Source organism: Lupinus angustifolius, chromosome LG02, assembly GCF_001865875.1.
Source record: "Lupinus angustifolius cultivar Tanjil chromosome LG02, LupAngTanjil_v1.0, whole genome shotgun sequence".
In the NCBI taxonomy this organism is placed as follows: Eukaryota; Viridiplantae; Streptophyta; class Magnoliopsida; order Fabales; family Fabaceae; genus Lupinus; species Lupinus angustifolius.
Window position 1 is genome coordinate 19,293,605 of NC_032010.1, and position 15,543 is coordinate 19,309,147.

A 15,543-nucleotide genomic window follows, 5' to 3' on the forward strand; every position below is an offset into this window, starting at 1 on the left:
TTGAATCCCCCTACAAGGTTGAAAGGTCGAAGTTGCAATAACCACTGGTTACCAAGGTGGAAATCACATGTGTTGATTGTTGAACCTACTGAACGATTGAAAAATCATTTGGGAGTCTTTCATTTAAGAAATATTCTCTAGTGTTTGGAAATGTCATTGTTATAGTTGTAGAGCCGGTCTTCCAACCGAAAATCGAGTCGCGACAAACAATCCTATTGTTGCGTTAAGGCTCACTGTTTTATCGTTTCATATATCTCCCAACTCTACAAACTGGGCCACAGACAGTTAAGTAGTTAACAATCATATTACTAAGTGATAAAGAGTTAAAGACATAAGTTTGGAAGTCAATCCCTTTTATATAACACATGACAGGGCTGGGCTTACTGATAAAGGTAAAGTGTGTGAAGGGACTCACTTGCAAAAATGCTTCAAAAATTGGTAAATTTTTGCTTCATTTCTTCCATTTCTAATTGGAAATTTAGAAATTATTTTATTTACAGAATTAGAAATACTAAAAAGAAATAAAAAATACATGGCCACCACTAAGCAATAAACAACTTTACCACTATCCTAGCCTACGCTCAATAATATAAACATGAAACAAGAATTGAAATTTATTTTCTTGCTTCTAGAATCCTAAATCATGATGATTAGATTAATAACCAATCCTACTTAATTAGTAACTGGTTTGGAATGGCTTATAAGCTTTAACATCATCAATAATGCCAGCAATTGATCCTGCAGCAGCAGATAGAGAAACCATAAGGCAAGCAAAACTAAGCAACTCTAGGCATATCCATCTCAGGCTCAACTTTGGTATTTTCTTCTGAGCAATATACATTTCCACTGGGAAATACACAGTCAGAGGCCAAAATCCAATAGCTCCAATAAGTCCTACTATGTCATTGAAGAATGGAAGAAGCATTGCTATTACAGTTGTTATGACCACAAAGATTGTCCTCCAAATTAATCTGAAGAGGTTGAATTTGAATGCATTGCAACCAGGGATTGGTACTTCAAATTCTTTGTTAATAAAATCACTATTTGGGAAAATCTTTGCTGTGTTAATCTCTATGAATGAGAAAAGTGGTTGACAGTAAACTTGGTATGCACCAACAAGGTGGACAATGATGGCAACATTAGCTATGTCAATGAGCCAATATGGATTGTAGAAGCCAAAACCAGTAAGAAGGTTACCAGGGCTTGAGTCTCCAAAAGAAGCATAGCCAAAACAACCACATAGCATGTAGAAAAATGTGGTTACTAGGACACTGATTAAAGTAGCCTTCTGCATTGTTTTTGCCTCTGATGGAGGACCGCATTTGACTGTGTCCTGTTTCATAACATACCCATCATTTGAGATTTCAATTTAAAACAGTTTATGGTCTCGGTCAAGGTTTTAAATTTTGCAGTTGTAGTATTGTGGTTCTGATAGTTTTCGCAACTGCATTGCGGCGCTATAATGGTCGCATTGAGCACATTTTCTCGCAAGTAAACACAATATAACCATAATTAAGACTGCAACTGCAATTTAAACCATGACCCGAATCTACAAATTATCGTGAAATTAATTGTACCTGAATTTCGATAAGGATCATTGAGTATGAATAGGCAAAGGCTATGTTACCAAGAGCTTGGAAGGTCTTCCATATTTTTTGTGTCTGTGTGATGGTACCAACAGTTACACCAGTTATACTTCCTTTAATTTTTTTGTTTCCTGTTAGATATCCAAGAAGTCAAATTTCTGCTAACTTGTTTAACCTTCAAACATATGAGCTTATAAAAGTTACAAACATAGCTTTTGCATGACAAGAATCATACCTACAACTTTACCAATACCAAGGCCAAGCCCAATTAATGAGTATGTGAATGACATTACAGCAGCTAAAATGGAAAGCCACCATAGCTCATGGAAATCTGGAATTTGAGAGAGAATAATCTCAGCAGCACCAAATGAAATCATGTAAATGTTGCTATTCATGTGGCAAGGATCTTTTCCATGGCTACTGTGGAAACAATTAGACCTTTTGATTGCCCTATTTCATCAACAATACAAAATAGTCAATTAAAGTGACTTACTACACAATAAAAAGTAAGTATATTTTTCAACATCAATTTAGGATTTGAACTTACATGGCACTTATAGCTGCAGCTACAGTGTAACCAATGCCAACTCCAAAAAGGTTAACGTACTGAACTACCCCACAAACCTTAACCTTAAAGCCACCTGCACAACCACAACACAAGATTGAAAAAATGTAGATTTAGGCCTTTTTGTCAAGCTTAAGAAAAGTGAATCTAAGAAATGATTTTGGCAAAAGTGGTTTTTTAAAAACTGAAAAACAGCTTCTAAAAGTGCTGAATTTCAGCTTTTTTGCTGCTTATACTTTTTGCAGAAGTCCAACTAAACAAATTTTGAAATGTAAAAAGTGATTTTTAAATCAAAATAATCACTTTTTGCTGTGGAAAAAGTTAATTTAGTTGAGTTAGGGAGGTAAAATACCAAGGTTTGATTCAACAGCATCCATGTAAGTGTAATTTCTCTTGCCACTTAGAGGGTCTCCAGTACGGTAACAATAAGCTAGAAGAGTAGAAGTGTAATAAGTCACAACAGAAAAGAGAATCATGACAACAGGACCTGCAATCCAACCAAGCTGAGCTATAGCCCAAGCCAAAGAAAGCACCCCAGAACCAATCACAGCAGTTATTATGTGTGAACTAGCTGTCCAAAAAGTTCCTGTTTTTGTCAAACATTAGATAAAAAATGATCAGTGGCCATAATATTGCTGTTGCACTAACTAACACAATCGCATCATATCATAATTATAGTGTAATAACAAATCACAATGATGCGATCTATCAGATCGCATCAGGCTGTATCTACAAAATAATTATCAATGCAACGATCATAATATGCATGACAACAGCCACAATCGTAATAACTATAACCATGACAGCAACCGTAAGCACAACTGTGATTTAAAACAGTGAGTGTGACCAATATGGTTATTAATTAATTAGAACTCTACATAGAAGAACTCACTAAAAAGGAGTATTACAAAATTTGTTACTAGCATTTGTCTTAAGACAAAGGTTACAACTTACATAAAAATCAAGTTAGTTATAAAGTAATGAACTTTGAAGCTTAATTGATTTACCAGTCCTTTTGGGTCGGCCATCATCATCCAAGTCATTGTTATCTTGTGGTGGAAAGACATCCATGGGGATATCAAAGGATTCATGTTCATGATTTTTTCTGTCACCATTCTTAACCATCTTGTTCTTGTTGTTGGCTCAATTAAGGTTTTTGAGAATGAAGATTCAGATTCTACTACAACTAATATGTGCAATTTCAGAGTTTGTGCTCTCACTGAAACTGAGTAAGATTAGCTATGATCAATATTTACTATATAGAAGAAAAAGATAGAATCTTTTAATTTCAAGTAATGCAACAAAAAAGAAATGAGAATAAAGGGTAATAATGTGTCACTAATGAGAAAACCAAGTTCAAAGAGCAAGGAAGATAGAAAGAAATTATACTTTGCTAAGTCTTCATAATTAAGAGAATGTGTTTCAGCACAAAAGAATTAAGTATGGAGGGTTATGAAATGTAATGAACCAAGAAGGTGCATGTAGCTATAAATAAGAGAGGTGAACCAGAATCTTCTTTGAGAGGACAATTTTGGAAAAAAAAAACATTGAAAAATCAAAGCACAATGACATTTGTATCATTTCATTTATAATAAAATTATATTTTTAATTTAGAATATATTAAAAAATATAACAGCTCTCATAATAATGGAGAGGAGTCTAATAAGAAATATGAGTTTGGAGAATAGAGAGAGTTAAATATTCACTATTGTGATATATTTTTGTGTTATGCATGGTAAAGTTAAATAAAAAGTTCATGTTTGTTGTATGATGAAGCTATAATACATTATGAAATTAATACATGATTCAAGAGGGATAATATCAAATCATGTTTCCATCATTAATAAGTGCATGTGCACCACACATGCACATGATACAATGAGATACCTAAAATTAGATCATTGTGCACCTAACTTTACATGAATACAACTAACAATTAAAATAGTACACTAAAATTGATTTTAATAAAAAAAATTAGTTCATACCAAAAATAATAATTTATTTAGTTCTTCAAATTTTTTTATTTAGAAATGAAATCAATTCCTACATTTTAGGATGATATAAGAGAATGTAAATTCTAATTTTATCTTTAAATTGGTCTTATCTTTTATATACTTCCCGATAACTTAAGCAACTCAAATCAAATTCAATTTAATACTACAACTCTACCATTTATGTTAAGTAGAGCCTAAAACCTACAATACATTTATAATCCATGTCAAACTCTTCCATCATATAATTTCTCATATTATTTATACTAGATTAAGCAAAACTAAGAACCTTCTTATTTAGAACTAGTTGAAATTTAAAATTCAGACAAGTCCTGGTAAAAGAAGGTTTTATTTCATTAAGGAATAGTATATAGTCTAAGATAGGAAATGTAAGTCCGAGTAGCACAATAGATGTATATCATCATACACCCACTTTAACTCATACCACTGTAAATTTGATTAATATAAAACTTATAGATTATTTTAGTTACTAAGATAAATATACATTTATATTGAAAATAAGTTTCCTATAAAACTTTTGTTTTATGCGATAAGAATCTCCCCCTACTATTTTGGCAACTCCCCCACCTCCTCAACAAAGATTCCATCACATGTTTTTTTTTTTCTTTTGCTTTATTTTTTTCATCTTCTTTTGGTATCTCTAAACAAATCCCAAAAGACAAGCTAAAATTTGGATTCTTCATTATAGTTTCATTAGTTTGTGACACGTAACTATTCATAAACTGTCCTTTGGCGATATTATAAATAATAATAATTTCTATTAATAAGTGTCTTTACTAACAAAAAATTCATATTAAATTAAGATATGTGTCTACCTCTTACGTTGTTTGCATTTAATATTATATACAGACCAATAAGGAATTAGTAGCTTAGAGAATAGATAGTCTTGGTACACGGCCAAAAAAACATATAAGTTTTACAAGTTAATTCAATTTTTATATTTCAACTTAAAATAGTAACACACTAAAAAACTAGAATTATTAACTAATTTATTTATAAAAAATCAATACATTGATACAAATTAACGTTTTACAACAAATTTAAAGTAATATTAATATGCAAATTGAGTATATAAAGAAAAGGAATATAAAGAAGAAATTAATATTTATACATAGAAGATGTAAGAGTTTTTTATTATAAAATACAAGGAATTTAATTTCAACAGTTTTTCTTTTATAAGTTATAAATATCTATTTTATTTTTATCTTTTATGTGTATAAGTGTATCAAAAAATTCATATAAAAATTAAAGAAGAACATAACTTATAGTAGTTGTAAAAATACCTTCATTATATTCACTTTAAGTCTTTGATAATTTTTCCCAATAATTTTTGTGTAAGGATTGCATAATGCATACATACAACTATCATTGGAGATGCTTTTATATGAGTGTTGTATGTTAAGAGTATTTTTATTTCTTTATAGAAAAATCTACCTAAACCTGATAGTTACGGTAAGGTTTAAAATTTGAGTTAATGATACAGCCTCTAAAGATTCTTTAATGTATTCTTATTTAATAGATGACGAGACTATGAACATAATTTTTCAATACAACTTGAAAAATAATATATTATATTATACTATAAAGTTAACATTTAAATCTTCCTACACTAAGAAGTGTTATGCCTCATAAAGTATAAAACATTTTATGATATATACAGTAACATTCAGCCTTAACATATTATACTCAAACCCTAAACACATGCATTTACTGAAAGTTACTAATTAAACTTATATAACCACCACATATTCTTGAAGATTATGCATATAATTTAAAAAATCATTAAATCATATAAAAAATTGACACAACTTCATTAAAATAATTTTATTTAATGCAAATTTGAAACTACATGAAAAAATAGATAATGTACGGGTGAATGAAAGAATAATAAATAATGATATGGTTAGAAAGTATACTGTAAATGTATAATGAATTTATAAAACATCAAAACATTTGGAAATTATGGTTATTACACAAGGAAGTAAAGTGACCTGGTTCTTGGTTACTATGTGGTATGCAGCTTATGATCTTCCATGCATTAAGTGCAGCCAATCTTGATAATCAATTTTTGCAATCAATTAAGCTTTTAAGAAGCTGTTGCCACTATTTGACTTTGCTTCTTTATCTGGTTCCTTCCATAAGCTCATATCAGCTTTTGTGAGCATATTTGATGTTTTTTTTCTTTTTTGAAGCAATCCCTTCTTCTATATTATCAAAGGGTAACAAAAAATTATGTGTTGAAAAATTCAGAATGAAGTTTAATTCAACAAAAAAACAATAAGAAAAGAAGTTTGGAGGCATATAAATAATTGAAATTTGTTACCTTCAAAAGAAAAGCATGAATTATTCCATCATCTTTTGAAGGTTTTTTGTGTGTGTTTGATGTTAGCTTTCCATGTTAGTAAAGATTATGTTGATTGCATGTGGCTACCCGCAAGACTCTCTGAGGCACTTATGCCTATTGTTATTTGACTATTTGTTTTTGGTGTCTACGTTATTTGCCTAGTTTAGTAACTGGTTAGTAAATTTTTGGTAGCATGAAAGCTATTCTATCCAACTATAGCTAAACAATTAATCTTTTTTTAGAATGTGTGTTTGTCTCTCTCAACGACTGTTACTCTTAAGAATCGAATTTTTAATATTTTAATTTTTCTAGAGGTCTATCATACATTTGTACCACTATATCAACACATTGTTGGTAGTAACATATTTGTATGACATATTGGTATTTGATTAAAAAAATTGTAATAATAATGGAAGAGTTTTTACATTGTTATTGCTATTGCGAAAATATTGCAAAAACGTGAAATAAATATTATGGATATTTCTCATTATTGATCAAGGCATTAAAAACCTTATTTATAATATATGAGTAGGTAACAAACTTACCTAATTAACTAACTAACAAACTAATAAACACATATTGTAAAACAATTCAACATGTGTTAAATGTATAAAAGTGTAAAATGTGTCGATTACACTAATTGTTCAACCAATGCTTCACATGATTTTCTAACTAGTTAATTGATTAACTATTGTGTTAATGAATTAACACTTATCCAGTACAGTTAATCGATTAACAATTATTGGTGTCGTCTTGTTTCCATGGTAGTTTTGTTCTCCAATAATTACATCGTTCATTATTATATTTAAATATTATTGACTCTTAATATAAATAAGACAAATGAATGATAAATGGTGTATTAATTATGTATAGAAATTTGAACTAGCCCTTTATAAATACTCGCGTGTTGACAGCCACTATCGTGTCTGTCAACCCGTTTTCCTATCATTTATAATGTATAGTTTGTATGTCATAAATATCAAATATATTATTTTATGTTAAATATTTGTAATCTACAGTTGAATTTATTTGATTGGTGTAATGTTCTACATTAAAGATTGATAGTCATAATATAAGAATAAAAAATAATTAACCAAATAATATGAGCATATATATTAGGTGGAGAGGAACATTAGGTTATATATAATTTTGTTTGTAAAAATTAGAAATTAGTGAGGGCAAAATAGGAAGAACCACAAATTACACCATGGTGGGTGGTTATTTTGGGTTTTCCCTTTATAAGTAATATAAATTACACACTTCGCACAAAAGGAAAATACAAATATTGGGATAAAAATAAATAAAAAAATTTGTTCCATACGATTAAATTATAGACTACTCTAGAAGTGGATAAGCTATCTTATGGAACAAAATATTTTCGATAATATTAGTTGATAAATAAGCATTTGATTTATAAGTCAAATTACTTTATTAAAATATGGATTTATAAGTTATTGAATCTTTGTATTTATGGCTTGTAGCTTTAAATTTGTATTTTTTTTAGTTGTGAATGAAGATAGGTGAGAACTTCTAGCGGTGTAGGTAGCTTTTTGAACCAAAGTTATACATTAAAGCTAGCTTTAGCTTACAACTAAGTAAAATTTAAAAAAGGACTAAATATATTATATATTTATTAAATAATTAATAATTGTAGCAATTAAATAAATACATATAGTCAAAATTTTAGATTCCTAATATTAATATTTTATTTATAATTGTACATGCAATATTTTATTTATTTGTTTTATTTTAATATTTTTTAGCTTTTTTGAATGTTTTTTCTTTCTAAACATAAATTAAGTTATAATATTCTTCTATTTTGACACTATCCTTCATTAAAAACATGTAATATGAAAATAATTATACAATCATATAATATTCAAATGCAATAATAATTATCCATTACAAAAAAGTGAATGTGAAAATAATTTACACATCACAAAAATAAAAATATTTTTTAGTTGAGTGTAATTATTTAATTTATTAAAGTTTTGAAAGGTAAAATTAGTAAGTGAATTATTAAAAATTATTTTCATTTTTTAAACATTACTTCAAGTCTTGTGAGTACTAACTTTCAAATGTTCCAAACTACTTTTTTTTTAAGGCAGAACAACTCTAGTAACTTATTGACTTAATAAAAAATTATAAGTTATGTGAAAAACTACAAGCTGGTGTTGTCAAATAATATTATTACCAACTTTACTTGATGAGATAAATGTTTAGATATTATTGTTGTACTTATAAGCAATTTGCTGTTGACTTATTGAATAAACCCGCTTGCCAAAGACAAAGAAGTACCCTACATTTTTACACCAAGTATGCCATCACCAAGGAGAGTCTTAAGCATGATTAGGAGTTTGGGACCATCGGTCGTATATGACAAATATATATAATTCCTAAAAGAGAATAAATTTCTTTTTTGAATTTCCAAGAGAAAAAAACTCAGAATTTTCAGACTAATAGGAATAAATTTCTTTTTTGAATTTCCATGAGAAAAAAAATCTATCACACCCCAATTTTCGGTTCCACGACAGATAGGAATGAAATTCGAAGACAATTTAAACCTATGACCATCCAAAAACCACACGGATTACACCAAGTATGCCTTCACCAAGAATTGCCTTAAGCAATCTCATATTTTTGTTTGTGTATGGTGGGTACCTTACTGATGCATCACCGATAAAACTTCGATAAAGAACTGCTTTTTTGTGGCTAAATGCATCAAAATAAGAATTTCCCATGGTCTGCACCCACTCCACTGTCTCCAATTCCGCCAAATGGTAAAGTATGAACTGCAAGCTGCATCAGGTGAAGAGACAAATGGAATTCAGAAACACAGATGAAGAATAGCATAGATATAAACATCTATAGATGCAAAAAAAAAATCACTTCTTGATTTGAAGAAACTCGAAGTTCAACCCAAGCAAACACATCAGAATGAAAACATGTTTCATTTAAAATGATGGATCCTCACTATGGCAAATGATAGCTGAGAATTTTATAAGAAATTATTTTCAAGCCATTTTTACTTCAAATTTATTCAGTCTAGCAATTGCTATAAAACAAGGAATTTGATAGCAACAACCACAACTTCCAAGCTGGTTAGTGATCATCTTTACTGCTGTTCTGTTTCCATATAATAATCACGTAGAGTCATACAAAGGCAAACAACCAACAAGGCGTTGGTCTAGTAGTGTAAAGTCACATTAGACCCCCAAATAGACTAAAAAGTTAAATATTTCATTTATGAGAACGACACTTGTTGGAGACAGTCACACATCCCGAAAGGGATTGGATTAGAGCCTTACCTATAAGGTGAGCGGATACCTTTGGTTATACCAAATACAGCAAACACAAATAAAGGCAATCATGGATAAATCGTAGAATATAAAAAAAGAATTACATGTAAGGTAGTGTCATTGATAACCAAACCGCCAGCAGAAATAGTTGTTACAAACTTCTCCTTGAGCGCTTTTTTGTTTGTAAATAGATATGCAGCAAGAGGTTTTGGACCTGAATTGATAACATCAAAGCTTTCTTCCACTTTATCAACCTGTTTCAGGCAAGGAAAAAAAGTACTCTACTTGATTAGCTGTGGGGCCTTAATTTACTTAAGTACACAATCAATGAAAACAACTAAATTTTGAAGAAAATCTCATAGTAATATGTGTTCTGGTGTCTTAATTCCTACCGTGATGATTGGAAGTAAAGGAACAAATATCTCATCGGTCATTATCAGAGAATCTCGCGGCACATCCAACAGAACAGTGGGAGCAATCCTCCTGCAATTTGAGGGAAAAGAGAAATCTAGTTTTAAGATCTTTTGCATTTCCCTAAATACTTCAATCAAGTAGTCCAAAAATGTAATAGGGAGCTTACAATTTTTTTTCATCCTTTTCACCTCCACAAACAATCTTACCAGAAACCTTATCATCATCCATGAGTTTTGTCAAGCGAGCAAAGTGGTTGGAGTTCACAATACTGGACAAATCTTTGGACTCCAATGGGTTCTTTCCATAAAATTTGTCTAATTCAGACTTCAGGGCATCCACCTAGAAATAGAAGGCACCAATGCTAAGCAAACAGAGACAGATTTGGAATTCAGAAAACATTTCGGGAAAACTTATTACCAACTTGGGAGCGTAGTCTTTTGTTGTTATAATATAATCTGGAGAAACACAAGCTTGTCCGCTGTTACAACCCCACTTTCCTGCTATTATCCGTCGAGCTGCGACCTTGCCAATTGAAGTTCAAATTATATTAAGAAAAAAAAAATAGATGGAGAGAGGTCAAGGTGATACTAAGTAATTGAAAATACGAGGCAACGATATATACTTCTAAATTGATATTTGAATCAACAACAACTGGAGATTTTCCTCCAAGCTCCAGCACAACTGGTGTAAGGTGTTTTACAGCAGCAGCCATCACTATGCGTCCGACTCTTCCATTACCTATAAATCCAACAATGTAATAAATCTTTCAAGCAAACATTTGTGTAGCTAGCTAGCGTTTATATCACTCTATATACATAAAACACAAATTGGAATTCATATATAAGACTGACACTGAGAATCTTAACAATCCGTTGCAGATAAAAGCACAGTCGATACAACTGAAACAAGGACAAGGGCACTTGGTCACACCCGTCGAACATGGATCAAGACAATGACCTTATTCACTGTTGTTAATAGAAGTACAACGATGCTCAAGAGTCAAGGGATCCAAGATTAATCTATATTTTTTAGCCATCAATTATCCAGAAACATATAGTATTACTGCCCAAGTGCATACTGCCTTGTCCACCAAGATATGTGAGAACGTCATTCACATTATGCATTATGTATCAGTTAGATACAACTCGTTAAATGCTTTATACTTTAACTTATCCTATCATCCACTGGATGCCCTCTATGTTGAACAACAAATTCCTATCCTATATACGCTTCTAAAGATATTTCAAGAAGCAGAAGCCCTGCTCAAAATTTCGGTTTGTTAGCTATATATCCACAACCAATAACAGTTGCTTCACAGTTTATATTCCAAGCTGTAATACATTCAAAAGTTGGTAGTACTCGCACTAATCTTTCCGACCATCATTTTGAATGCGATATTTTCTATCCCAAAAAAAAAACAAATGAAGTATTGTAGAGAAACAGCTTTCTAGGATGCCCCACATAAAGGATGAAGAAACAGCCTATGAAACCAACATATTCTGAACAGTCATATTAATGATAAACAAGAAGAACCTGTATAGAAAATCTTGTCCCACTTCTGCTGCAGTAACGCAGATGTTTCATCAACTGCCCCCTCAACAACTCTTATAGATGAGTTATCCATGTACTTCCCTAGCAATTTTGCCAGCAATGACGACGAGGCTGGAGCGATTTCTGATGGTTTTAGAACCACAGCATTACCGGCTGCAATAGCTCCAATGACTGGAACAAGTGACAACACTGAAAGGACAGATAGAAAATGTAATATTATCATCATTGCATATTGTAAAGATAGATCATTGAGCGAGAAAAAGGTTAGATGTCAGCTCAAAATCATAGAAAACAAGATCAACTAAATATTAACATACAAAATGGGTAGTTCCATGCAGAGATGACTAACACAACTCCCAGTGGTTCAGATACTATCTCAGCCGAAGAGGGAAAAGTTGCGAGTGAAGTTCTGACCTGCATTAAAGGGAAATTGATGTGATAAATAAAAAAGATTATGTCAAGCAATGTCAGTGCAATAACTTCACACAAAATATACCTTCTCTGGAGCCATCCAATGCTTCAATTCCTTGAGTGAAGAAGCTTTACATGAGTTTTTCAACAAAGCAATCTGCAATACAAACTACACTAGTTAAAAGAAGATGGAAAGTAGCATATTTAACACTGTTGTGTTGATTGCAAAAGTCCTTCAACAACCTTATTTGCAAAAGGCAGGAAATTAAGTTTCCATTCCAAATTTTCAGCTTTAAGTCCTTATCAAGATCCAAAATGTTTGTTTACTTGCAAAATTATGATATGATTAAGAAGAAAATGTGAAAAATCCCTTTTCCGGGCTAAAATGACATAATTTTGAAACAATTTATATAAAACCAGTACCCAAGAGTACCACTACCTGGTATGTATCCAAAGGGATACACCACCTTCTTTGAAATACTCATACAGCATAGATAATTAGTGAGCTAAAGGTGTGAGCTGCTAGTATATAAATTAAGATCACTCTTGTAATCCCTTAACAATTAAGAAATAGAATTACAAGTTCCAGATTTTTTCTCTCCTTCAATTTCTGTTATTTACACAACCTAACGAAATCTTATATACTTCAATATTAGGCCATGCAACATGAAAACTTCAGGAGATAATGTTTGTCTTATACTTAAATGAAAAAGTTGAGACTTGAGAGGACCACAAGATTGGCCCACCTCAAAATGAAAAAAACAAGTGGATGGAATTGAAACCCTCATACGATATGATAAGTTTTGAATTTTTTTAATTCAAAAATAAATAAAAATACAAACCCTTAAAAAAATTAATAAGGTTGAAGAAACAAGTTGAGACAAGTGATTTCCATCTAGCACCAACCACCTAAACTGTAATATTTCCACCAACAAAGGTTATGAAATGCTAACTATGTACTAACAATAACATGAATCTCCTAATTCCCCTTCTGACAATCACAGATATAGCATCCCAACAACAACACAACACGTCAACATGGGTACAAGTACAACATAAGTGTCGCATGTACAATTACACATAAAAGGAGCGGTTAAGTGTACGGAAGGGACCTCATATGCAACGGTTTCGAGTGGTGGTTTAGAGAGGTCAAAGCGAAGAGCATCAACAATCTCTTGTTCGTGATCATCAATGAGATTAGAGAGTGCATTCAACTGTGTCACTCTCCACTCATAACTTCTGGTTTTGCCAGAAGCGGAGGTTTCCCTAAGCTCATTCACTAGTAAACCCATTTTTAGAGAATGAACAAAAAACGCTTAACGAAGCAGAATCAGAAACGTCACTTGTTGTTAAGATGAAATACAAAGAGAGTTATGAGCACTTTATCCCAGGTACGTTTCTTCCGCATCAATGAAAAAAACAGCATAGTAATGAAAGTAAATTTAAACATAACATGTTTTCAGTGTTTTCAGTGGGGCGAGACAAAGTATTGGGACAAAATTTGCTACAACACATCTCTATTGGTGGGTTTGAACATTGAACATTGAAACCTTGTGATTTGGGTTGTGAAATTAATTCTTCTTTTCTTTCTTCTAGATGGTTTGTTTAGGCAGCTATAGGAGTTTGGACTTTATCCGGGTGGTTTGGTGTTTCTAGTTGAAACTCTTTTTTCTTGGGTGAATATCTTAAATGACTCATGGTGTTTCAAACCAATCATAATATGACATTTTAGTTTAAAAAAATTAAACATTCATGATTTTATATATTTTTGTTTTATTGTAATAGGTTTGAGACAGATTATGGGACATGTTTAGGGACAACATATCTCTATCCATCAATATCTATGATAGGATACTTTAGAGTGTATTACTCATACAATTCATTTCATCAGTTGAAAAACATATATTTAAGTTTAAGATTTAATAATAAAATATTTTTTGATTAATAAAATGATATATGGATTGATACACTTTTTGAATAAGTCAGGGGCATTGGAATACATGCATAACACTCGCACATTAGAATAAGAATTTAATACGTATACACTCATAGTGTAATTATTTTTTACATTGTCAATAAATCATTTATTATTGATTTTTTATCATCATTGACTCTGAAACAAAAATAATACAATTCAATAGTAAATGATATACCTAGTATAAATTTTTTTACGTATATAGATTTTAAATTAGAATAAATGGAGGGTGCATAACATATAAGTTTTGTTGACCTACTTTGATACAAGTTATGACACATACATAGACATATTTGATTGTACTTTTGTTAACAAATTTATTGTGCACTTCTTTTTTTTATTCTATATACTTTATTTAATTGCATGTTTACAAGATAGATAATAGTTGCTTCTGTTTCACTAATAATTTTTCATGCACTCAATGACAAAATGAAATAATTGAAAGACCAAAGAAAGAAGAAACCATTCTCATCTCCCCCGGGCCTAAAATTGGGAATTTTGGAATTTATTTACGGAATTGGAACAATATGATAATGAAAAGTATCAGAATTTAAGCGATAACTATGATTTTTATAATCCAAACGTCTAAGTCTGTTACACAGTATTATGAAAAGTAAAGTTGTCAATATCATCTTACAAACACCATAGTTCTTCTTAAAAATTCTAGGTATGTGATAAAATATAATGTTCATTTTCTTGCTGCGATTACTTTCTTAACAACAAGTATTAATGTGTTTATGCAATGCAATTTGCTATTGATGTAATAATCATACTCTTTAATCTTGCACTGTGTTATTTTATAGTACAATTAATTTAAACATGAGTGACAAATAGATGGATTTTAATCTTAATGGCAAGGTGAAAGAAAGAATGAAAACAGAATGATGATTAAGAAGATATAAGGAAAATGAATCTTCTATTATTGATAATTTGATTGAATTGTATTACAAAGAGAGAAAAGCCAACTCCTATTTATAGGAGGGAAAACTAGAGCAACTAACTAACTGAAAATAAAAGGAATAAACTAACAAACTCTTAGAAGAATTAAAAGCTGAATGTGTTGCTTGTTAGCCAAGCAACACAGAACGAAAAACAGAACAAAAAGACAGGACAGAGCAATTTGCAGCCTGAGTGGATTGACTAGAAATGAATTGCCTCTGAATCAATAATGAGGCTTTATGTTTGATGAACACAATGAGATATTGAAGTTTGATTTAATTGAGTATGGATGTCTTTGTTATTGCCTTTGCTTGGTGCTTGTTGCTGTAACTTATCAGTGCTGGATGCATCATTGTTGGTTCTGGAAGTGTTATTGTTGCTGATGTTTGATGCATCATTGCTGTAGTTTAAGAGTTGTTTGTCTAATAATGGATGAATGAAACAGAA

The 15,543-nt window shown here is 31.0% G+C and overlaps 1 protein-coding gene and 1 pseudogene across 3 annotated transcripts; both read right to left on the reverse strand.

Moving 5' to 3' along the window:
• LOC109337872 (amino acid permease 3-like) lies at positions 436–6,594 on the reverse strand. Of its 3 annotated transcripts, none has more exons than XM_019574962.1 (8): positions 6,487–6,594; positions 6,155–6,364; positions 3,159–3,370; positions 2,504–2,737; positions 2,134–2,227; positions 1,822–2,036; positions 1,578–1,717; positions 436–1,333 (listed from the first exon to the last, which is right to left on the reverse strand). In XM_019574962.1, the coding sequence occupies exons 3-8, from the start codon at positions 3,274–3,276 to the stop codon at positions 677–679; spliced, it is 1,458 nt and encodes a 485-aa protein (XP_019430507.1). In that variant the 5' UTR covers positions 3,277–3,370; positions 6,155–6,364; positions 6,487–6,594; the 3' UTR covers positions 436–676. The 3 variants fall into 3 exon arrangements, with proteins under 3 accessions (XP_019430507.1, XP_019430500.1, XP_019430510.1); XM_019574955.1 differs by having other exon boundaries at positions 3,159–3,376; XM_019574965.1 differs by lacking the exons at positions 6,155–6,364; positions 6,487–6,594 and adding an exon at positions 3,541–3,561 and having other exon boundaries at positions 3,159–3,376.
• The window catches only part of LOC109337889, a 12,564-nt pseudogene continuing 6,036 nt past the window's right edge, over positions 9,016–15,543 (reverse strand).